Source organism: Ochotona curzoniae, unplaced genomic scaffold (genome assembly GCF_017591425.1).
Source record: "Ochotona curzoniae isolate NIBS_2020 unplaced genomic scaffold, NIBS_Ocur_1.0 contig_4514, whole genome shotgun sequence".
NCBI classification, from domain to species: domain Eukaryota; kingdom Metazoa; phylum Chordata; class Mammalia; order Lagomorpha; family Ochotonidae; genus Ochotona; species Ochotona curzoniae.
The window spans coordinates 2,646,915-2,671,826 of NW_024466312.1; the positions used below are offsets into that span (position 1 = coordinate 2,646,915).

Consider the following 24,912-nt stretch of genomic DNA (forward strand, 5'->3'; position numbering starts at 1 on the left):
TTGGCGGTGCCTTACTGGAATGTCCTTGGCATACAGATGCTTTTGAAGACAATGGGACAGGATGGGACAGCCTAGGCTTCCTAGAAAGGCTTCCCAGACCAAGGTGTAGAGGACTTGCCACTTTGAAAGTAGAGCAATGTGAGAACCAACAAGGGCAACCCAGCGAAAGGGGAGTATTGCCTTTAGACTCTAGTGACAAGCTGTTTCCTTGGAAGGATGGATCTGGAATGGAAGTGTGAAGTGAAGAAATGATGCAGGTTCAGGTAATTCTTTGGCTAGAGAGGGTTGTTTATTGTGTGCCCCCCCTTTAGTTCCTAAGGCTAGCTGAGTATACCTCCTGGAAGAAGAAAGAATGGGGCAGGGCCAGGAGAGAGTGGCAGTGTGAAGGCCTTGGATGCCCAGGTCCTGCCAGGGGGGCTGGCCTCAAATCAGCCAGGACAGCTTCCTTTACACGCAGGGAAGGCAAGTCCAGGGCATCCAGGCTGAATGCTTTTGGTGATGGGAAGGGGCATCCAGTCTGGCTGAGGGACAGAAGAGGGGAGGGGAGCAGGGCAGGAGGTTAGAGGAGAATTTGAGCTTTTTTCCGTCTTCATTCCATGGGTCCCGATGATCCGGTTTCCTCCCGCTCAGATGGCACTTCCCAGGCCTCTGAGACACCCCTGTTCTCCCCAGTCTGTTTTCTGCATTCTTACTCTTCACAATGCAGTGGATAAGCAGTAATCTTTATCATGGACATGAGGTGATGATGCCCCCTGCTTACAACCAGGCAGTGACTTTCCCTCCTGCCCACCCTGCTGGACTCTGAGCGGCTTCCCCTTTGGCCTCTGGTTGCCCCTTTTCCCCAGCAACTTCTTCCCATGCAGCTTGCAGACCCAGCCTTCTTGCAGTCTGAGCCTTTGCTCCCTCCACCCAGAATTCTCTCTGCCTGTCAAGTTGCAGGCGAAAGTAGCTCCTGTCACACTGGGCACATCCCCCAGCTCTCCTGCATGCGTGAGTTTCAGGGTCTCCCTCCATTAGCGTGGGGGCTGTTTTTGACAATTGCCTGGTCCACAGTACTTATACTGTTACTTGGGCATGTTTCCTAAATATTTATGAAACAAATAACTGGAAACCTAACTCAGCACAAATTTCTACTAGAACCTTTTGTTTTTAACTGAAATGCTACGTCAGCATTATTACTAGGCATCCTGCTTTGCAATAGAACACCAGAACTTCTTTCTTGTATCTTACTATAACCTAGTGTCCCTTTCCTGTCTGTCCCTCCACCTTTCTTGCCCCAAATTCTGGTAACCGTTGCCCTGGAATATCTTGTTCCGCCCTTTCACTTTGCAGTCCGTGGGCATGTTTGTCTATCGGTGAGGTTTATTTCTAGTAGGCAACAAATAGATGGGTCTTGTTTTTAATCCAGTCAGCCAGTCCGTGTCTTGACTGGAGAGTTTAGGCCATTTGCATTTCAGCTTACTGAAAGTAAGGACTTAGCCCTGTCATTTTACATACATATCCCTGTTTGCTTTGGGTTTTCTTTGCACCTTTACTAGGAATTTTTCTCTTTGCATTGTTTCATTATGGGGATTAACATTCGCTATTTTCTTTTTTATTTTGTTGTTTTAATGATGATTCCATGGTTGATCAGGGTGGAAAGGATCGAGGTTTAGGGAAAATTGGGTATATTCATTGTTTTCAAATTTGCTATTTCTTCTTGCTTTTTTTCTGGTGGAAGAGGAGAGACAAAGGGAGAAACCACTCGTGACTTTCCACACAACCCAGCACCAGGGATGAGGAACCACCACCTAATATTAACCCAGAGTCTCAGTGTGTGCAGATTCCAAGGGTTCTGTCCAAGTGGTTTGGATAGTTCTGAAATGCTCCATTATTGTCATGTTGGTGTGTGGTTATATGCCTCAGTAGCTCTTGAAACATTGGTGTCGCCTTGATAGATGCGTTTGTGTGGGAAGGAATGTCTATTATCTGTCTTACTGCCCTTGCTCACTAATGTGTGTATTTTTCTGTGTAGTTCTCAATGGAGCTCCTGGGTTCATAAACTTGTGCGATGCTTTGAATGCCTGGCAGCTAGTGAAGGAACTCAAAGATGCGTTAGGCATTCCAGCTGCTGCCTCTTTCAAACATGTCAGCCCCGCAGGTAATTGCTCCTAGGATGCCCCGGAATGTCTGATTACATTTCTGTTTAAATTTTTAATATTGACAAGTTCTAATGTCAGTATAGTCATTCTGTGATGTTCAAAGCCATTTTAATGGAATCTACTGATGACAGTGTCATCATTTAGCAATAAAAATTGTGATAGTTTGGTAGTACAAACCTGAGACAGATGACCAGGCAGTAAGGTTGTGGGTTTTTGGGTTTTTTTTTTTTTTGAGGGGGTGTTATTTGTTTTGTTTTGGTTTTGTTTTTTTGTAGTGGAAACATGAAAGTTAAAAAATAGTGAAGTAACTTGAGGTGAATGAGTATTTTTCATGGTTAAAGATGTAACCAAATAAACATAAAGAAGCAATTTTTGTTTATTTATTTTAAGATGTAGTTATTGGAAAAGCAGAGTTGAAGGAGAAGGAGAGACAGAGATCTTGCATCTGCTGGTTCAACATCCCAAATGGCGCATATACCTGGAACTGGGCTGGTTCGGAGCTGGGAACCAGCAGCTTCTTACGGGTCGGCAACACGGATACAGTGATCCATGTAGATTGGACTTTCTCCCATGCGCAATAGCAGGGAACTGGACTGGAAGTGGAGTTGCCAGGACAAACCACTGCCTATATGGAGTGCTGTTCTGCTAGGCAACAGCCCCCTGGAAGTTATTATTTTTATATTTACCTATAACTGTTTATAGCCATTAGATGATACTTTCTTGCCTCGGTTTAGTCTTTAGTTGCACACCTGAGTTATTGGTGTCGCTGGATCTGCTCTCCACCAGACACATGGTTCTCAATACTTACTGCACGTAATGGCAGCGGCAGCAGAGAGGACATGCGAGCCATGTGAAGTCGAGTCGAACTCGTGGCAGGAGTGAAGTGAAGCAGCTTCTGCCTGCCACAGACCGTCCGACCGACTCCGCTGCCTCCTACCCACCTGACTTTTGGTGTTTAATGATCTGGTTCAGTAGGTTTCAGTTTGGCACAGATATTAGCAAATATGTTACATAGTGTAGATGCTACAAAGCAAATGTAGTCTTGACTCAGGAATGACAGTAGAACATAACTTGCGATTTAGGGTTTATTGTTTACTTAATGGTGTTCTGCATTGACCAGGTGCCGCGGTGGGAATTCCGCTGAGTGAAGATGAGGCCAGAGTCTGCATGGTCCACGATCTCTATCAGACCCTCACAGCTGTGGCAACCGCATACGCCAGAGCAAGAGGTCAGATGAAGGGGGCTTTGTCCTGGGTGAAAGGAAAAGCAATGTTTTACCTAGTGTAGAAGATAGTACTACTCATTATTTCATTACAAGGTTTCAAGTTACTTGTAGTCTGTGTTTAATTACTATTTGATAAGTGTTATATGAATAAATTCTAGCATATTTTGTTTACAAAAGTCTATGTTAATATTTCAGTATAGTAAAAGGAAACACAATTTTGTGCATGTTGCTTCAAATTAGGCTGCTGAAGGTATTTACACTGCTTGATATGACCACTAGTATAATATTAAGCAGCAGGTTATTTAGTTCTATATTTATGTAATATGTTCAATGAATAATTTTTGACATAGATACCACATATCTTAAAAATTGATTTTAAATTATTATATGAGTTAATTTTGTGATATGTAAGCCTAGTCAGTTTGTGTTAATTATATTTGCTATTGATATTTTGACAAATGATTATTAGTTGAAGTTAGTTTTAAATAATACGTTATGTTTAATAGATAACCTTGGGTGAAGGGGTCAGGGAAGAATGGCCCTCAGGTTGAACCCATCCTGTCACTTCAACCAAAGTTTGTCATACTTTGGTTGAAACAACATCACTTACCTTGTTTATGCGTCATTAGTGGTTGATTTTGAACCACATGTGCAAAATTATGAATAGTTGGAGTAGGAACCGTATGATTGCAGAACTTAATCCAAGCTGTCCAAAGGTCCTTCAGAGACAGTCGGCTGAAGGCTGCTGTGAAAGCTGAGGCTGAGGGTGCCTTCCTCCTGTCCAGGCCAATGACTTGCGGCCTGTTGTCTCACTCTTACATAAACGATGCGGTTAGCTTTGGAGGAAGGGATTCGATCTGATTGCATGGGGACTTTTAAAAACATTTTTGCTATAGGATTATTTACCTTGTGTTACTGTTCATTTCTAGGGGCTGACAGGATGTCTTCATTTGGTGATTTTATTGCACTGTCTGATGTTTGTGATGTCCCAACTGCAAAAATTATCTCCAGAGAGGTTAGTGAGCTTTCTTATATAATTGAGGAAATCTCACTTGTTTATCATGTTCACTAAAACTATACCCATGATATACATGTATTTGTAACATGTGTAAATTAGTCCAGGTTCTTGTTTAGAATATTCACATTTTACATGGAACATGTAATTTTGAGCTACTGTTAATTTTGAGATTTAAAGGGTTGTTTCAAATGGATATGTGGCTGCTAGGTTGATTTTCATATATATTGTGGGGATTCAAGAAGTTTGTGGAGAATTTATATATATATATATGTATGTATGTATTTTAAAGATTTATTTTATTTTCATTACAAAGTTGGAGGAGAGACAGAGAGGAAGATCTTCAGTCCGATGATTCACTCCCCAAGTGACCACATCAGCCAGTGCTACGCCGATCCGAAGCCAGGAGCCAGGAACTTTGTCTATGTCTCCCGTGTGTGCAGGGTCTCAAAGCTTTGGGCCATCCTTGACTTTCCCAGGCCACAGGCAGGGAGCTGGATGGGAAGTGGAGCTGCTGGGATTAGAACCAGTGCCCATATTGGATCCCGGTGCTTTCAAGGTTAGGACTTTAGCCGCTAGACCACAGCACTGGGCCCCCAATTTATATTATCTTAAAATTCTGTATTTTCTTTTAACTTTCTAAAATCTATATAATTCTTTTAAGTATTCTAGCTTTTCTTTTAATGCAAAGTTACTATTAGCAAAGATCAGAAGTTGCTATCTTGGACAGTGTTGTGACAGTGTGTAAAAGTCCTATGTCTGTAAGGAAAAGGACCATAGAGTAGGAAAAAATGTAAACTAAGCCTCATCAGTTGAAAATCATTAAAACACTCCATAAAGGTGGTAAGGAGACAGAAAGAAAAGAAAAAAAGCTTGGGGACTGGAGAGATGGCTTGGTGGCTAATCCTCAGCCTTGCGAGTACCAACATCTCTGCTCCACTTTCCGTCCAGCTCCCTGCTTATGTCCTAGGAAAGCAGTTAGGACCCAAAGCCTTGGGACCCTGCTCCCATATGGGAGCCCTGGAAGAAGCTCCAGGCTCCTGGCTTTGATCAGCACAGCTCTGGCTGTTCCAATCATTTGTGGGATGAACCAGAGATGGAAAGAAGAGCTTTCTGTGTCTGCTTCTCTCTATACATCTGCCTTTCCCGGGATGAACAAATAAATATTTTTAAGAAGAAAAAAAGCTTACAGGGAAATATTAGGTAACAAGGCCAAAGGGGCATGGGTCTAACTTTTGAGTGCTTTTGGGTTTCTTTTAACAGTTGCATCCTAGTGACGGTGGAGCCGGTCTGCCCTGCCTGTGAATATAGCAAGGCTGCAGCATTTGTAGATAAAATACAAGATAATGTTCCGCTTCCATGCAGTCTCTCAGTCTTGCTGTTGAGACACACTCCCGGGTTCTGACCTGGAACCTGCCCCCTGGGGCATAGAGCGCCACCCTGCGGAGAGTGCGATGCACACGTTAGAGCAAATCCTGCCTTGTTTGCAAGTACGGCAGGAAGAGATGGGGTCACCTCGAGAACACTGCCTTTGAAGATCGAATTATAATGTGTTCCAAGAGTGACATAGGTATTATCTATAAGAGAATAAAGAAAATAACAAAAAATTAGTATGCTGCTGTGTTGTATAAGGCAGATGATTATTGCTAGATTTTTTTCAGATGTGCTCCAAGTTTCTGAAAGAGATTCATATTGAATGCATTTGCAGGTGTCTGATGGCATTGTTGCCCCAGGGTATGAGGAAGAAGCCTTGAAAATCCTGTCTAAGAAGAAGAATGGGAGTTACTGCGTTCTCCAGGTTAGTCTAACTCGTGTTCATGATGTTAACTTGTTCTTCTGTGTCTCTTTCTCTGTGTTTAACTTGCTTCATGAAAATTTCTAATTTATTCCTCTTTACAGTTTTGAACTTTAATGCTGTGTTAACCCTTCAGTGTTAAGATTGTTTTCTTACCCTTGATTTGGAAACTTTAAAGATGTTTTATATATGTATAGATATTTATATTCTTATTCAAAAGACACAAAGTATTATTTATTAGAAAATCTCCGCTTTCTTCCCTGTTTTTCAAATGACTAACATTTCACATTTCTTACTTCTCTTTCCTGAGATAATCTCTACATATTCAGTAAATATTTACATTTCTTTTTCTGCCTTCTTGCTGACAAAAATACACCTGACCTCACCATTGAGGAAATTGTGTCTTAAACCTACCTAGGCAGCCACCACTCTAGATAGCTACCATGTACACTCCTCCCAGGAAGGATCTAGAGAAACCTTAGGAGTGTGTTGGTGGTTTTGCTCGATACTGCCTTTCTTAGAGGTTATACAAAAAAGTTACTGTCTTGATAGGAATTTATAAGGGTGTCATCTATTTTCTAACACCTTTACAAGGATTGGGGTTTTTTTTTTTTCTGTTTAATTTTGCTTCTTTTTTGTTCTTGAAGACTCAGTCATCTGAAAGACAAAGTTATAGCTAGAGAAAGAGTTACAGAGAGAAAGAGAGAGTTTCCATCTTCTGCTGGTTCATTTAGCCAGATGGTGGCAACAGCAAAGGCTTGTCCAGGCTAATGTCTAGGTGCCCCTTGTGCGTGCAGGGGCCAGGAAAGTCTTGGGCCATCTTTTGCTGCTTTCGCAGGTACTATAGCTAGATCAAAAGTGGAACAGCCAGGACTTGAACTGGTGCCTGTGGGGATGTCAGTTTGCAGGTGGCCACTTAACCTTGTATGCCATGATGCTGGCCCCCAGCTATGCGTTCTTAGTTTTTCATCTTCACAGTTAGATAGATGAGAATGGTTTCTTATCAGTTCTAACATCCAACTGCATGCCGGACAAGCATTTTTTCTACTTATGCATCTTTTTACTGACTTTAAATGAGCTCTGTTCATGGTATTTGACTATTTTTCTAGTAAAATTGTTGAGTTGCTGGTGTCACGGTAGCGGTTTGACCCAGGCTGCCACGTTATCCATCCTGAAGGATTTCTGGGAGTTCCTGTATGACAGATACCACAGTAAGATTATGCCTTTAGAAAGCCAAGAGTTAGCTCGATTGCAAGCAAAGAGTCATAGTGCTGATTCTCACTTGGTATTGGTGCACAAGAAATTTGAGCTCCCAACTCCATGTAATGAAATTATTAAAGATATATTCCTAATTGTAATAGAGCAGCGAACATATAATTCACCACAGAGTGCATGTCAGCTTTGCAAGGAAAGAGGGAAATGGAACACTAACCCTGATTAGTCTTTCTGTAAAACTGCTTGACAGCAAGTTTACCCATGAAAAACATGCCACAGTGTTTTTCAGTTTATCTAGTGTCTTTGTTCAGGGTGTTAGGTACCTATCACAGCTGTCAGTGAAAAACATTTTCTTTAAAATCAAGCTCACCATTTTGTGTTCTTCCTTACGCGACAGCCCCTGTTGAAGCCCATGAATGGACTTCAGCCCTTCATCTGCATTTACAGTGTTCCTAGTTTGCATATGGATACAATCAGAATCTTAGAGTCACTGGCTCTGCTTATGATGCGAATGACAAGTTTCTTTTGACATCAGTCAATGGGAGAGCGTAGTGATCTTAGGAATTTTAGAAGTTTTATAAGACTATGTAGGGGCAATTGCTTATAGATAATTGAAACACTGTAAGTCACAGCTCATTTAACTGGTCATTGAAGAAATAGTACCATGTTTAGAAAAGTAGAGTGTCTTGCACACCTGAGGGATTTTCATAAAGTCCATAGAAAATGCATATTTGAAAAAACTTGCATTGATCTCAGTTTTTTTCACCAGAGGAGGAAAAAAATCAATTTTCCACAGACTTTCTGAAGTACCCTTAGATTATTCCCCACTTCCTAATGTATTTATATGTATGTATATATATATATATATTATATTTTTTTTCAGTTCAAACTTTGGGATTGAAAGACAACAATAAATGACATGAGTTCTTTCTCTCTTCTCTCTCTGGGTATTTTTTTTTCTTTTAAGATTATTTATGGGCTAGCACCATGAAGTGATAGAAATGCCAGTGTCCCATAAAGGTGCCAGTTCATGTTCCACTTTGGTCCAGCTCTCTGCTTAAGCAAGGAAAACAGCAGAGAATGGTGAAAGTGCATGGGCCCTCAGCCACGTGGGAGACTTGGAAGAAGCTCCTGGCTTCAGATTTCCTCAGCTCCAGCCACTTGGGCCATTGGGAAGTGAACCAGCAGATGGAAGATCTCTCTCTATTTTCTCTCTCCTCCTCTCCCTCTCTTTCTGCCTGTTGGTTCTTCTCTCTGTAACTTTGCCTTTCAAAGAGGGGGAGTGGCATAGAGGGAGGGACCCTCTATCCACTGACTCACACCCCAAGTATCCACAACAGCCAAGGATGGGCGATGCCAAAGCCAGGAGCCAGGAATTTTACCTGGGTCTTCCTCCTTGGTGCAGGGGGCAAAGCACTTGGACCGTCTTCTGCTGATTTTCCAGCTGAGACTCACTCTGTATCCCTGTGGGATGCTGGCATTGCAGGCAGTAGCTGAACTTGCTATACCCATAAATTCTGCAGTAAAGATGCCAGACCACAAATCTTTTATTTAACTTTTAAACTCAATTGTTAGCTTTGTTATTTCATAATAAATTTTTTAAAACAAAGGGAAATTAAAATAGAATCTTTGGGTCACAGTCTGCTCCTAAGTAAACCCATTTTGTCTGCTAGATAGAAGGAATACATAGTTAATAAGTTGTAGTTACTGCAATCAAAGATTCATGGGATCATTTGGCTTTAATGCTATATATAAATTGTAAATTGTATAAAACGCTACAGGGTTGTAATACTTTTAGATTTTGGAGCAAAATAATGGGGCATGGCCATTGTATCATACCCGTATAAAACTGATCTTACACATGTTTAGGTTAGAATAATACAGCTAGTATTTCTAATGAATACATTGTACATATTAATAAAATTATCTTGAGTGCTGTTGATTAACTTTTAGCTTTTTGTATTTGTATCTTAGATGGATGCATCTTACAAACCGGATGAAAATGAAGTTCGAACTCTCTTTGGTCTTCGTTTAAGTCAGAAGAGAAATAATGGTGTCGTTGACAGATCACTGTTCAGCAACGTTGTCACCAAGAATAAAGAAGTAGGTGGACAGTATCTGAAGTAAATGCTTGTTGATACATTGATGAAGGCCCGTATTGAGAGGTGGTCGGTATGCATACGGTTAGCACATTAAGTTGTCAGGTGAGCCTGAGTGCTTAAATAGTGAAAGACCATCTTAGAATATTCTGTACGTGTGTGATGCTCATCTTCAGTTATACGTAAGTAAGATCGTGTCTTCTAGAATTGTGCTTCTTCCCATCCAGCAGCCTGCAGGTGTTTTCCGTAACAGGAAGTGTACACCCACACCACTGTTGGAAAGGCCATACGGTACCAAGGATATTTAGCTTGCTTCTATTTTCAGTCCTCTGATGAATGTTTTGTTGTTGTTGTTGTTAGCTTTTTTTCTTTGTTTTTTTGTGTTGTGATCAATGCCTTTGCATGGCAGTTTTTCCGCTTGTACTTCTTGTCATCCTAGGGTAGTAATGAAGACTCTTGGGTTTGGGTTCTCATCTCAGTACACAAGGCACGCTACTGAAGTGACTGTCAAGCTACACTGTAAGGAAGCAAATGTGCTGAAATAAGCCTTTAAAAAGACACACCGCACACTTACATGTACAAACTTGGTTTTTTGAAGGTATTTTAGCTGCTGAGTCTGAAGTTGACAGGTTTTTCTGATGCTTTGAAGGCATTGCTTCGTTGTCTGGGATTTTTTTGATTGAGTGCTACGCATCAGGTGTTTGGGGAAACAGCAGACACCTTGAGGCCCGGATGCTGTTGGCTTACCTTTTGAGTTGCGTTGTGCCTCTGCTGGGCAGTTATGGTGCAGCTGATCATTACCATCCTGGTGAAAATGGACTTGGTTTGCATTTTGGTCTCAGGTTTTGAGGGCTTCTCTGTTTATGGGCACGCCAGCTCTCCTGAAGCCCTGGCCGTTGACCAGTGTCCCTCTTGGATGTTTGTGGAACTCCGTTTTCATCCCTTAGTGTCCTGCTTGGCATTCTAAAGTTGTGTTTGCTTGTTTGCCTCTTGGCTTTCAGAGGAAGAGTTTCGATTGTCAGGTGCATTTCCTCTGGCTTCTTTGTCTCTGGGACCTGTCACGGTTTCCTGTGCTGCTTGCTCTGTGCTTTCGTTTTGCATTTGTTCCTGGAGCAGGATTGGTCTCTTGTCATTCACATAAGAAAAGCGGAATGAAGAATTGCAGTTTATAGTCTAGCTCCAGTACTTAGAGATTGTTCAAAATTAGTCTTCATGTTTAATGGGATGATGATTAAGACATCTTTTGATTTGATGGTTTTTTGATTTAACAATTGTTCTTCCATGTTTGTCTTTGGAAAACTAATATCTTAAAGAAAATAAGCATGTAAGACATATGTAGCAATAGTAACATACTGAAATTTTTCTTAGTAGAAATTTGAAACTGTGGGATGAGAGCGATGGCTGACATTTTCTTTTTACTTTCTGTAGAACTTCTTCTGGAATGGGTTTTGTTAAAATTCTAGCCCCAAAGTCTTTAATTAGGTCTAGAACCATTTCCATCCCGAGACAGCCAACAGGAGGAAAGAGTGTGCTTATGAAGGTGCTTGGATCCTATTTTCTTTGTGTTAACTATTTCTGGGTGTTTGTAGACCTAGATTCTTTCCCTCTTACTCCATCACCCCATTCCTTGCAATTTGCATACACTTTCACCTTCGCTCAGAATACCAGCCTTGTTCGTTACTAATCCTTTATGTAATCAGGATTATCGAATTAAGAGTTGGTGACTTAAATAGCATATAAAGCAGGCATTACATTAGTAACATCTTACAATAATAAATTCTTGAATGCTACCAGCTTTTTTAAGGGTTATAATTTTTTACAAATGTTTTTATTTATTTTTATTGGAAAGGCAGATATATGGAGAGGAGGTGAATCAGAGAAGAAGATCCTCCACCCGATGATTCATTCCCCAAGCAGCCACATTGGCCGGAGCTGAGCCAATCCGAAGCCAGGAGCTTCTTCTGGGTCTCCCACGTGGGTGCAGGGTCCCTAAGCTTTGGGCCGTCCTCGACTGCTTTCCCAGGCCACAGGCAGGGAGCTGGATGGGAAGCAGGGCTGCTGGAATTAGAACCGGCGCCCATATGGAATCCTGGCACATTCAAGGCGAGGACTTAATCTATCGTGCTAGACCTTAAAACTTCTAATTTTTAAAAGATTGCTTATTTATTTGAAAGGCAATTACTGAGGAAGAGGGATGTATATAGAGAGACCTTTCTAATAGAATGTCCTTCCTGCTTTCCCAGGTGCATTAGAGGGGAGCTGGATCAGAAGTGGAGCAGGCAGGTCTCAAACTGGCGCCCTCATAGCATGCTGCTCTTGTAGCCAGTGGTCTTACCCCTTATGCTCATCCCTTTTTTAAAATAAAAATTGTAAGTTCCCCTGGAATTTCCAAACTTCCTGAAGAGCCCTTAACCTCCTTTTCTCTAACGATAGCATCTTGTAGAACTGTAGTGAAGTGCCTCACCCACAGGTTCGCCATGAAAGCCAGAGTCAAGATGGAATTCCCATGGTGCCCTTCTACAGCCAGGCTCACTTCCCTGCCGCCCCCACCTCCTCTGAACGGCTGCTTCTTTCTTCTGCCTTCCTGTAAATCTTAATCCTTCTCCATGCATGTGCAGGTTCTAGTCTGTGGGGAATGCCCGGTAGAGCTCATTGCTTTGTAGTGCAGTGGGTACCTGTCTGGTTCTAGACGGAGCCACCAGCGCTTCAGGCAGCTGCTGTTTGTCCTCGCCACCCCCAGGGTCTGAGTGATTCTGTGTCCTCCCCGGCTGTGGGTGTTGCTACTTTCCTTGAAGACATTTTGATTGTCTCACTGAATGTGAATGTCTCACGGGTTTGAAATTAACTTGTATTTCCTAAAGCCTCACGATGTTCAGCTTTTCCCACGTGCTCAGTGCGTCTCTCTGTCCTTTACATGAGCTGTCTCCTGCTGTCATGTGCCCATTTTCTAGAAGTTGACGTGTTAGTGTTTGTGTAACTGAGTTTTGAGAGTTCTAAGATATGTTACAGCTAATAGCTCTGTCGTATGAGGTTAGCAAATATTTTGTCTCAGACTTTACTCTGTCAACATGAGGTCTTGTAGATGTTTTCCATTTTGATGAAGTCAAAATTACTGCTTTCCGGCTAATCTCTCTGCTGCGGCTGCCACCCTTTTCCCACAGCACCGGGGCACGGAGCACCGGCCTTCCAGTTTGTATTCACTAAAAGCAGTGGCATTTTTGACTGTTACATTGGTTCTACTTATAATGTTAATATGCAATACATTTTCAGTAGTTCCTGCATAGAATATTCTAAACGAAACAGAAATTGATCCTACTTTGGTTTTCACTGATTGGTCTTGACCTAGTGAGTACAGCACAGCGGTTTGTAGCATCTGTGAAAATTGTTCTCAGTATTGTTTCCCAGCATAAATTTTATCATGTCTCCAGATATTTAGAGGCTCTCTTGTTGAGAAAATCTTGTGAGTTTTAGAGAGGATGTTGTATGTTATATCTGTATGATATGCAAGACTTAGTCCAAAATTATTGCAAGAAGGCATTAGCTTGTGTCTGTGGCACATTAGGCCTTGTGCCAAATTCCACTACTAATAATCCTAAATACTTAATCTTCTTACAACATTGTAGTCATGTGTAGCGTGAACAGTCCGTTTTCCTGTTTTGAGAGCTGTAAGCATATTGTACGTCCGTTACGTTAGTAGTAGGTAAGAAGCTCGGAGTCAAGTTTAAAGGGCCTGATCTTGATCCAGTTTACCATTCTGTTTCTTTAGCTGCCAGAATCTGCCATCAGAGACCTCATTGTGGCCACCATCGCTGTCAAGTACACTCAGTCTAACTCGGTGTGCTATGCCAAGAACGGGCAGGTAACCAAGCTGTCAGCCCTACCTCAGGGGGACTGGTGTTTCATAAAATCACATTCCAAAGTCCATCTGCCTCAGGCACCGGATAGCTTGGAAGGGGATCTGTGCCAAGTTTGTTGGTATTTACTCAGCACCTTGTAGACTGCTCAGGCTAATGTGGTTAAGAAATATCTTTGGAAACAAGTACGAAAATCTGTGTTGCCTCTCGCCTACATTAAATTGCACATTTTGAAGTCACACTCCACTGGCTGTTACTGAATTCCATTACTCGCTCTCTCTCCCTACATGCTGACATTTCCAATGAAGAGGGAGTAACGGAGGATGCTGTTACCCGATAGAGTTTTGCAGGTTGCAGTACTATTTTCACAAATACTGCTTATGCTACCAAGATTCTTGAGTGTAAAGGCAGCTAGAGCAGGAGTTAACCTGAAATTTTACAATCGGGTTCTTGGAGGCAAATCTGTGTGTGGCAGAATTCACCCTTTTAAAATGTGTGGTGTGACCCCTTTTCATAAGTTATGTGATTGTGTTACCAATTTCATAATTGCAATATAGAACATTTCTTTGGTGTTAAGCAAGATATTTAACCTCTTTCCTAAGATGCTAAATCATAGACGATAAAGTTGAATGGCTTGATCACCAAGGCCTCTCTTAACTAGGGTGAACTTGGTTTTGCTGTACTTGGAGCAGCACTGAGAGCCATTTTGTTTTCGCAGTGCCTCTTGAGCCCCTTGTGGCGTAGGTGAAGCCATCTGGCCCACTAGTGGGTATTAGCAAGTGACCTGGAACTCCTGTCATTTCCAACTTAAGATTTCTAGTCTCCATGAACACATTTCGGGAGATTACAGTGACTGGTATCTTTGCCATGGGCTCTGTTAAGTCCCAGGAAAGCCGTGCAGAATGAATGCATCCAGGGTGAACTTGCTGCATGAGGGTAGCGGCTTCCCTGACCGTCTGGTGATGCGGTGGAGGTTGCCCGCAGCACCCCTAGGCATTTAGGGTGCCTTCAGGCAGACCATCAGGAGGCTGTTAGAGACACCAATCGCAGAAAACATCTATGCCTTAAGGTTATTGTTTCTCAGAATTCAACTTTTTGAATAGAAGAAGAAAAGAAGAAACTTTGGTAGGTTCTTAGGAGGTACTTTTTACCCTTTCCACATCAATTCCATTATATTTGAGCTGTAAGTTAAATCTGGTATAAAGGCTTTCAAATAACTGTAGTTATTTTTATAGTTTTCTTTTCATAATTCTTACCTCAGACCATTAATAATGTGATTTTCTTTTTAAAAAAAAAAAAAGGATTTTATTTACTTGAAATGCAGTTAGAGAGAGAAAGCTGTCTTCCATCTATTGGTTTACCTCCCAGATGTTCACTAAGGCTGGAGCTGGGGCCAGGGTGAAGCCAAGACAGGCCAGGACCTTCTTCCAGGTCTTCTATGTGAGTTTAGGGCCCCAAGGACATAGACCAGTCTGTTGCTTTCCCAGGCACATTAGCTGAGATCTGGATCTGAAGTGGAGTAACCAGGATTCAAAACAGCTGTTATATAGGATGTTGATGCTACCATTGGTAGCTTAATCCTCTGTGCCGCGGTGTAGTTTTAATAGTTTTAGAAAATTCTGGAATATTAAGACATATATTCATTATCATTGAGGTAAAAGGAACATTTAGTCATTATAAACCTCTTACCTTCCCCCTTTTAGTGACTTAAAGAATCACTTCTTTTTTTTCGAATCTTCAACAGAATTAGCAGGTATATTTTGGGAAATGCTCATAAAGATCGTTGGAGAGGAATTTGTCATTGGAAAGAGCATTCATCTTACGCATCTTCCTCAGGTGATTGGCATCGGTGCGGGGCAGCAGTCCCGGATACACTGCACACGCCTGGCAGGGGATAAGGCCAACTACTGGTGGCTTCGGCACCACCCGCAGGTGCTCTCAATGAAGTTTAAGGCGGGCGTGAAGCGAGCGGAGATCTCCAATGCCATCGACCAGTATGTGACTGGAACCATCGGCGAGGTAAGAGGCTCGTCACTGGGTCCTGGACAACCTGCGTGAACAAGCCCAGCATTCCGTGTGCCACCGACTTTGCCCCCCTGCGTCTAGCCAGTCCCCTTCCCTTAACATTCGGAATCATTTAGAGTTGCTCATCAGAACTTCTCACTGGTACCGTTGGGTGGTTGGTTTGTTTTTTAAATTATTATTTCTAGTTCACTTTCTTTATCGCTTTCTGAACCTATAAACCTCTTTAAAAAAAAAAAAAGAAAAAGAAAGGAATGGCCACTGGTTTTGTTTTGTACTTCCCCTCTTGGTGATAAGTTTTGGAAGGCAACTTTTCACTTGAAAACTTGAGGAATCTCACCATTCCTGGCCCAGCTCTGACTGCATGGTGGGTGTGTGCTCGGTGCTAAACACAGATTACCTGACACAGATACACAGCTGTATTTTGTACCAGTTCCGTGAGCAAGTCAATCAGTTTCTCTTACTTTTCCTGGTCCTCACCATCTTACATTTGGGGGAGGTAATGTAGAATTAGGCGGTAGGATAGCCTACCAAGATTTGGCAGTCTCTGGGTCTCTGGGCCTCATGAGAGTTCAGTGAAATTCTGGCAGTAATCAAAGATGTCTGGCTAGGAAAAACTGGGTGCTCTTCTGGGGTGCATTCAGCCCGTGCTGAGTTAGCCTGGCAGGAACCAGGATTCCCACGGGCATCCCTGAATCCCCACGTTGCAGAGTGTGAGCCTGGCAGCCAGGAGGCATCTCCAGCAGCTTTTCATCCAGTAAACCCCTCCTAGAAATTCTGGAAGTGTATTTCTTTGTGAACTAGAATAAAAGTATGTTAGCACCAAAATGTCAGGCAGAATGGAAGCGCCTTTTTAAATATGCATGCTAGTCTTAGTGTCTGTGTTGCTATAGGAGTGCACCACAGGCTGGGAAATATATAAAAAGCAGTCATTTAGTTCTCACAATTTGAAACTGGGGAAGTTCACCCGCCTAGCTGGCGGGCCTGGTGGCTGATGAGAGCCGCTGTCTACTTGCTGCAGATCCTCTGCAGGATATGAATGGCCCGTCTCCACCGGCTGGGGGGCACAGACCAGCCCATGGAGCCTCAGAAGACATTCCTGCACTCCTGTAGAGGCTCGTGGCCGCGTAGCTCCTGGAGGCCTCTTGTCTGAACACTGTTGCCTCAAAGGTGCAGCATCACCTTCAGAGAGAACATAAAAACAGCCCATAGCAAATATTCTGAGTCATGTTTTTCATTTGTCTACAGCTCATGTTTGAGTTATAGTTTTTGGTTGTCAATCATTGTTTCCAGATTGATTATGGAAGTTTATCTCTTAATACCTTTGCAGTATGATGTTCTTTTTGCTTGCTTTGCTACATAGAGATTCAGTGGCAGATTCAAAAACAAAGTACAGCTACAAAGCAAAATGATAGATGATCTATTTGGTAAAGTTTTCTTTAGTGAAATCTTTCCAAAACACATTGTTCATCAGTCTTTCAATACTATAATAAGCTACCTGAAGCAAGCCACTTATGCAGTCAAGAGAAGTTGTTTTGGCTCTTGGTTTTAGAGATTCAGTCAGAATTAAGTGGTCCCATCATGCATCTGTTGAGGGGGCAAAGCATCATGCAAGAGGGAGTGTGTGTGCGTGTCTGTGCGGCCTCATAAAGCCACCGTGATTCAGTGACAGGGCCTTCACCTTAGCGACCCCTGCCTCTGAATAGTGTCACTGAATTGAGCTCCCACCAGTCACCCAAGGCTTTAGGAGGAGCCAAGCCTTTAACACATGGCCTTCAGTGGCACCCTGACTAATGTCCGAACAGCATGCATGGCAGAAATTCTCAAAAATACGAATTCGAATGGAATCAAGTCATTGTTTGATAATGGAGATGGCAGAAAAGATGCTCCGATGCTTCCTGGCATTGTGATGTGCATCAAGTTGAAAGCTGAGATGTCAGACTCACCTCCCCGACCTGCTGTTCCCCTAGGATGAAGACGTACTCAAGTGGAAGGCTCTCTTTGAAGAAGTCCCTGCAATGTTAACGGAGGTCGAAAAGAAGGAGTGGGTTGACAAACTGAGTGGAGTCTCTGTCAGCTCTGATGCCTTCTTTCCCTTCAGGGATAATGTGGATAGAGCGAAAAGGGTAAGTGTGGAATTGGGTTTGTTTGCATAAAAGTGAGCTTTATGAAGCGACCATATCAGAAACCCTGCTTGTGGTTCTTAAATTTGAGTACAGTATCCAATTGGTGGCTGTGTGCTACACATCAGTAATATCTGGAGAGGCCTTGGACCCAGGTACTATTATTTTTGCCATTTAGGTTGCAGGTTGATTCTTTACAGAGGAGGGTTTTGATTATCCATGCAATTCTATTTTGAAAGTCACCCTCTATTTCTCCCCCAGAGTGGCGTGGCGTACATTGCTGCTCCGTCCGGTTCTGCTGCTGACAAAGTTGTCATTGAGGCTTGTGATGAACTAGGAATCATCCTCGCTCATACGAATCTTCGCCTCTTCCACCACTGACGTCATCACATCTGTGTGCAGGGGGTTGCTTTTGTGTAGGTACAAAGAATTTTGAACATGCCTTTTCAGAAAGAAATAAAATGTTACATCTAATCAGTGGATCTGTAGTCATTGGAGGTTGGGATTTATTCATCCTAAAGAGGCAGGCTCTTAAGACTGTCACGTGATTTAAGTGCTTGGGTATGAGCAAGGCAAGGACACCTGAGCTGTTGGGGCTTAGCCCATCCGCAGTGTCACCTGTTGGGAGCAGAAACGCTGTCCGGCACCAGTGAACCTGGGTAGCAAGGAGCTGTGAGCATTTCAAAGGATGTGGCGTTGATCACAAATATTCTTCTCATGCTTGGTGTCTGATAAAAACCTTGTTTCTTGGGCCAGCGCGGTTGCCTAGTGGCTGGAGTCCTCGCCTTGAGTGCGCTAGGATCACAAGTGGGCATTGGTTCTGGTGCCAGTGCTATGGCCTAGGAGAGTGGTCAGGGACGGCTTGGGTCTTTGGGACCTTGTGCCCTCGTGGGAGACCCAGAAGAGCTCCTGGCTCCTGCTTTGGATCAGTACTTCTCCGGCCATTGGGGTCACTTGGGGAGTGGATCATCACGTGGAGGATCTTTCTCTGTCTCCCCTCCTCTCGCTATATATGCGTGTCTGACTTTGCAATAAAAATAAATCTTGCTTCTCTACTTTCTGAACACAAAGCACATGATCACCCATGAGCTGGAAACATGAAAGGGCAATCCCTGTGATTCCTTCCTCCATGAACCAGACCTCCGTGCTAAGTGAAATGCTACCCATTATGTCAGCAGTTCTAGATTCACCCCTCTGGAGCAACAAAATGCCATCAAAGTTTGGTCCCCAGAATGACATAGGGCCTTATCTCCAAAAGAGGGCACCATGGGAGGGCAGGGCTTTGATGAGCTTGTGTGTGTGGTCCTGACGCACACATTGCACCCCTAGTCCACTAAACCCCTTTGGCATCATTTGCCTCAACACATGCTTCTGTCCTATCTCATGTCATTGACCTACCCTCTCCCTGATGACCTTAATTCCATTTATATCATCAGTTAATCTTGCAGCTGCTGTTTGGTCCCTCCCACACCGAAATAGGGCTGAAAATTGTGAAATAAATCAAAGAGTGTGTGACTTCCTGGGAAAATGTCATAAGTCATAGCAAATAGAGCCTTAGTTTCTCAGATTGTTTCCTGTGAGGTCAAACCAAGGCCATATACAAGGAGATATGGGCCATCCTGCATATTGAGAGAAAGCCTGTCTGGCTTATACTATCTACCAGCTATGTGACTTAGCCATCCTAGACAAGGAGAGAAGTTGTTGTATGAATGCTGTTTTATCTAGCTGTGCTTACATATGAAAGTGTGCCAACCACTACCATTTTGAGTCTACAATTGTACACTGTATATCCAGATCTTCAGAATAATAATGGAATTTTACTTTTCTTTTTTGAAGTTGTGAAGGAATAGATTATTTTGCTCCATTTTGTCACTTGCCTTTATAATTAATTAAGGTATTTTATAGTATCATTCTTAGTATTTGTGCAAACATTGTTAGGCAGTACAATCTTTTAAAAAGGATTGAAAAGGGTGCATCCATTAGTGTATATCCAAAGCAGATGAAATCAGTATGTTGAAATAACATTCCATTCCCATGTTTATTGCAACTCTAGTCCCAATAGCCAAGAAACACAAACAGCCTGAGGATCCCAACTGTTGAGTGACTGAAGGGGATGTGGCACGTGAATGTGGGACACTTTCTCATCATAAAGAGGATACTTCCCTGCCATTTAGGCTAACAGCAGGTGGAACTGGAAGTCATTACGTGGAATAACCTGGCATGGGAAGACAAGTACTCTGTAATCTCTCACACGTGGGATCTAATCAAGTTCGTTTCCTAGAAGCTAAGGGCAAAAGAAGGTGTGATTGCCAGAGGCTGGAGAGAGTGGCTAGAAGGAAGGATTTTCAGTGTTTTCAGCCAAAAATCGATCATTTCAGAGCTGGATATATTTACTGTGATCTGACCATTACACGGTATATGCATATATTGGATGAAGCCTCAGGTACCTCATAAATATTTGCAATCAGTTAAAGGCAAGAATACAGATCCCAGAAAAATAGGACTATTTTGGACGTCAGGCTTACCCAACTTAAATAATCATAACCCTTACCACCCAAAATAAAAGCTGGACTTAATATAGCATATTTAATCATTTGGCACGCTGAAGTTCTTTGCCCCAACCCATCTCAAATTCTTTATGATAATCTCATTCTGAATCTCATGTTTTCATTATGTCTGTATTTAATCCTAAAAATTAGAAATATTTGCTTATATGTCCAAAGACTATATAAAAATTCTTTATTTTCCTATTGTTGTACAGTTCTCACTTGAATAATCTGCCATCTGCTTCAGTTTTAACGTGATATGTGGGTTAAATTTTAGTTTTGTTGACATATATTTACCCAGTTCCAGAGTCATTTGTTAAAAAAAAAAAAAAGAATCGCCCTGTTGAATTGCCTTATTGCCTTTTGATTTTTAAAAATTCATGAGCTATTTCAATCTGCTGGTTCACTCAAATGGTTGCAATAGCCGGGGCCAGATCAAGGCCAAAGCCGGGATTCATCCAGACCTCGTGCAGATGCTAAGGATCCAATTATTTGAACCATCATTTGCTGCCTTACAAGGTCTGCATTAATCAGCAGCTGGGATCAGGAATTGAAACCAAATACTCTCACTTGCAATGTAGGTGCCTAAATGGTCATATTAACCATGCGGGTAAATGCCTGCACCAGTCATGAAGTTGCCTGTCCCTTCATTTTACATAACATGTACTTGTGAGTCTATTTTAGTGCTCTGTTTTATATTCGTGCTGTGGTTATCCCAGTGCCAACACCATGCTATTATAACTTTATAAAGTATTGAAATCCAGTAGCATGTGTTTCTCAACTTTTTTTCTTTTTAAAATATTGTTTTGCCTATCCAGATTCTTATCATTTCTGTATAAATTTAAACTAGTCCATTTATACAGAAGATTTACATATAAGATGCAGTCTTAATCTGTCTGGGTGTATTCGTTTTTAGAAAATTGGCATACTTGAGTGTTGATGTCTTCTGGCTTCTAGCAGCTTTTGCTTGATCTCAGTCCCTTCAAGTTTATTCTTTAAGACTTTTCCAGTGTGCCTATTTACTATCTGCAGGATTTGTCCAGGGCAGTCAGTCTCATCAGCCATGACTAGATCAGAGACACCAGCTAACGTCCTGTGTAAATATTTCTGTTACCAACTGCAGGTTCCCTGGCTCACTTGCAAATAGAAATTGACAAGAGCTGATAAGATTTACTGGGGGTTTGTGCTTGAACATAAGGGAGGTGGCATGCAGAGGTTCTACTGACTGGTTCTCCAATAGCAGCTGAACAGGTCCCCCCAATTTTTTTTTTTTTGAAGATTTATTGATTGGAAAGGCAGGTTACACAGGTCTTCCATCTGCTGATCCATTCCTCAAATGGCTGCAATGGCCAAAACTGAGCTGATCCAAATGTGGGAACCAAGAGGCTCTTCCAGGTCTCTCATGAGGGTGCAGAGTCCTAATGCCTTGGGCCATCATCTGCTGCCTTCCTAGGCAACAGGAAGGAGCCGGATGGGAAGTGGAGCAGCCAGGACAGGGTGGAGAATTGGCCTGCTGAGCCATGGCACTGGGCCTCAGAAGAGGTGAGTTCATAGAGTTTATGGCAGTTCACCTTTGGTATCCAACACTTCTGTTTGCACCCAACTTGGTGTTCTGCTTGTTTCCCTCAGCACATGACACTTTAATTTGCATCCAGCTTAGTGTTTTCCTAATTTGCTGGTTGGGTGGCACACCACACAAAGTAGCAGTGTTGCCTGCTACTATCTACCATCGTAAGAGGTCACGTATTTGGCACATCAGGCTACACCGGACACATATACAGGTGGAGGAAATCCCCAAACAGGGGTGGGGGGTTTCTTTTACTGTTACAGTCCAAACACTTCTTGCTGTTGATTGATTTGCAGTGGAGATGTTGCTCATCTAGTTGGGGAGGGTTACTTTAAGGAATCCTGTCTCTCTCCTGTCTCAGCCACTGCTTCAGTTTCTTTGATAAGTGACACCTAGGGAAGTATTTGATCATTTGTCTCTGTGCTCAAAGCTGTTGACATGTAATTATGACTAGCATTTTGAATTTTCAGAAGTTCTCTATTATAGAAAATTTGGATTGGGCAAAATTAAAGTAAAACTAAACCACATGTAAGTATCATCCAAGTACGATAAATGCTTCCTCACTTACCACTCATCACTGATCATTTTGAAACGAACTCTGGCTATATAATCTGTAAATATCTCAGTCTGATAATCAAAAGATAACCTTAGAGTATTTAGTAGAAATATATTTATTGGGCTTGGCAAGAAATACACAAAATAAATAGTCTGGTATGAAAAGGAAATGCCAATATTTTTCATGAAACCAAAACCTACAACCATCCACATGATCAGGGTATTGTGAAAGGACACGAGTCAACAAAGAGTTCCCAGTGGCCAGACCTAGAATTACTGACAATAAAATTCTGCAGTGTTGGGTTTCAGCCGAAGCTATGAAATACCATGAACTTATTCTTGTGTAAGTAAATGATGAATAAATAGGCAAGTCTTTTATACAGAAGAATTATAATTATATAGAACTCTAAGTGCAGTTCCCTATCAAGGAATTAAGATAGCAGACAGCAAATAAAGGGCAACCATATGGAAAGAATCTGGAAACTTCTCACCCTTTCAAGCAGGGCCAGTACCAACCGGATGTCACATTGACAGCATGTAGTTGAAAACGAGGGTGTCCTTTGGCTCTGCCGTCTTTCTGAAAATGTGTAGGTCAGTTCTAATCATGACAAAAACAAATTCTTAGCCGAATGATCTTCTATAAAATACCTTAACACTGTCAAGATCATAAAAAGCAAGGGGAATCTGAGGAACTCATAATCTAGAGGAGCTGAAAGAGACATGATGACTAAATGTAATGTGTCCTGGGTGACATACTGGAGCAGAAAAAGAACATTAGGGAGAAGGAAATGAGGCTGAAAAAACAAATGTAGTTACTATGTATCAATATTGCCTCATTTACTGCAACAAAGGTACTATGTTTATGGAAGGAATAACAAAGAGAAAGCGAGGTGTGAGGTATATTGAAGCCATTTATCTTCACAACAGTTTCTGTAAATCTATAGGAAAATGAAAGGTCAGTTAATGGAAATATATAGTCACAATACATCTTTCACACCAAAAAGCCTAGCAGTTTGCTTAAAAAACAAACAAGCAAAAAAACAATTATTTATATTTATTGGAATGATGGCTGGGGGCATGCTTGGTGGGTATTGCCAATAGTCACAATACATCTATCATACCAAAAAGCCTACCAGTTTGCTTTAAAAAAGAAAAAAAAAAGATTATTTTTATTGGAATGATGGCTGGGGGTATGCCTGGTAGGTATTACCAGGGATCGCTTTGATGAGGCTGCAGTTCTCACTGGTGTGTGTGGTGGGCAGGGATGGGCTGCATAAGAGATGGGGCTGGAGCAAAACGGACCCGACTTCTACAACCGCCAGTGTGTATAGGCTGATGAGAATGACGGTCTGAGCCAGATGCCCATACTGGCTGGTACACACAGGCGTCAGGTCTGGGGTCACCTCTGATGAGGTTTCTATAGGGACTTAACTCCCTCCTCCCAGCTGGATTACTGGACTCAAAGCAACCATGGGGAAAATTACAGAATCTGGGCTGACTGTGGAGTGCGTTTGTCAGAATTGGGGCTCATCAGTTGTGGAAGCCTGTGCAATGGATGACATGCCCAGATGCACGTGGGGGATATGGCAGTTCATTGGAGTCTGCAAAAGACATCTAGTACCAAAGCAGAGGACGGAGAGCAAAACAAATTGGACAGCTTTGACAGTATCTGGGAAAATGGACTCTAAGATGGACTATTGTCAGTCAATGGACCTTGAAAGGATTCCCTCATCCTTAGAGCAACAAAATCAATAGCATTTCAGAACTACCGAAACCATTTGGGCAGTACTCTCAGACAATGTTCCACATCGGGGGACACAGGATGACATCAGGTAGCCATCCCCCATTCCTGGTACTGAGGCAGTTGGGATGCTGGGTGTGTGGCTTCTCTCCTTATCTCCCTCCTTCCCCCAAATGCAGAAAGAAAAATACAGAAATTGGAAAACAATGGGCTAGTCCGATTAACCTTGCTCTTGACCCCACTCCAGTTGGTGGTCCACATTGCTATGCATCATTCTCTGCTATGTAACATCATCAGGAAAAAGGGATTTATTTATTTTTATTGGAAAGGCAGATCAGATTTATGGAGAGAAGGAAAGAGAAAGATCTGCTATCCACTGTTTCATTCCCTAAATATCTGTACAACCTTTCTCCCACTTCTGGTTGGAGCAGTTCCCAAGATTTGGGAGACATAGGTGTCCTATATAGCCAGATTGGTGGTGCTATTTATCTTGCCAGAACCTATTGGCCGTTAGGTCTTAGTACCGTACAGACCTATTTTGACGCATATAGTGGGAGTTGGTTATTTTCCTGTGGGACCAGTGCGATGCACTGAGCTCAGGGAGTCCTCGCTGAGTTCAGTGCATGCACGGCTCACTGCTGTCCCTGCAGCCTTGAATTCTTAGCCACGCTGTATGAAAGGGTGCCTGATGTGCCACTACCAGAGTTCCTGTTGATCTGCTGGCCGTCATGTCTGAGGGCTACCCGGACTTCTCTTGGGTGGAACCTGCAGGATGCCACATTGTTGTCGTTGTTGTTGTTGTTTCCTTTCATAGTCATGGGCTTTGGGGGCTCCCAACGCAAAATATAGTTTTTCTTTTTTTTAAGATTTATTTATTTTTATTGGAAAGGCGGATACACAGAGAGGAGGAGAGACAGAGAGGAAGAACTTCCATTTCATGGTTCACCCCCCAAAGTGGCTGCAACGGCTGGAACTGAGCCAATCCAAAGCCATGAGCCAGGAGCTTCCTCCAGG

At 42.4% G+C, this 24,912-nt stretch overlaps 1 protein-coding gene across 1 annotated transcript in view; it reads left to right on the forward strand.

The window, feature by feature from the left end:
* Positions 1-17,963, forward strand: part of ATIC (5-aminoimidazole-4-carboxamide ribonucleotide formyltransferase/IMP cyclohydrolase) — a 28,073-nt gene extending 10,110 nt beyond the window's left edge. The window contains exons 8-16 of the mRNA XM_040986451.1: positions 2,015-2,140; positions 3,262-3,369; positions 4,296-4,381; positions 6,090-6,179; positions 9,366-9,494; positions 13,257-13,349; positions 15,181-15,363; positions 17,337-17,492; positions 17,751-17,963. Coding sequence (XP_040842385.1) covers positions 2,015-2,140; positions 3,262-3,369; positions 4,296-4,381; positions 6,090-6,179; positions 9,366-9,494; positions 13,257-13,349; positions 15,181-15,363; positions 17,337-17,492; positions 17,751-17,870 — 1,091 coding nt within the window. The 3' untranslated portion in view covers positions 17,871-17,963. The remainder of the gene's footprint in view (positions 1-2,014; positions 2,141-3,261; positions 3,370-4,295; positions 4,382-6,089; positions 6,180-9,365; positions 9,495-13,256; positions 13,350-15,180; positions 15,364-17,336; positions 17,493-17,750) is intronic.
* Positions 17,964-24,912: the final 6,949 nt, after the last annotated feature.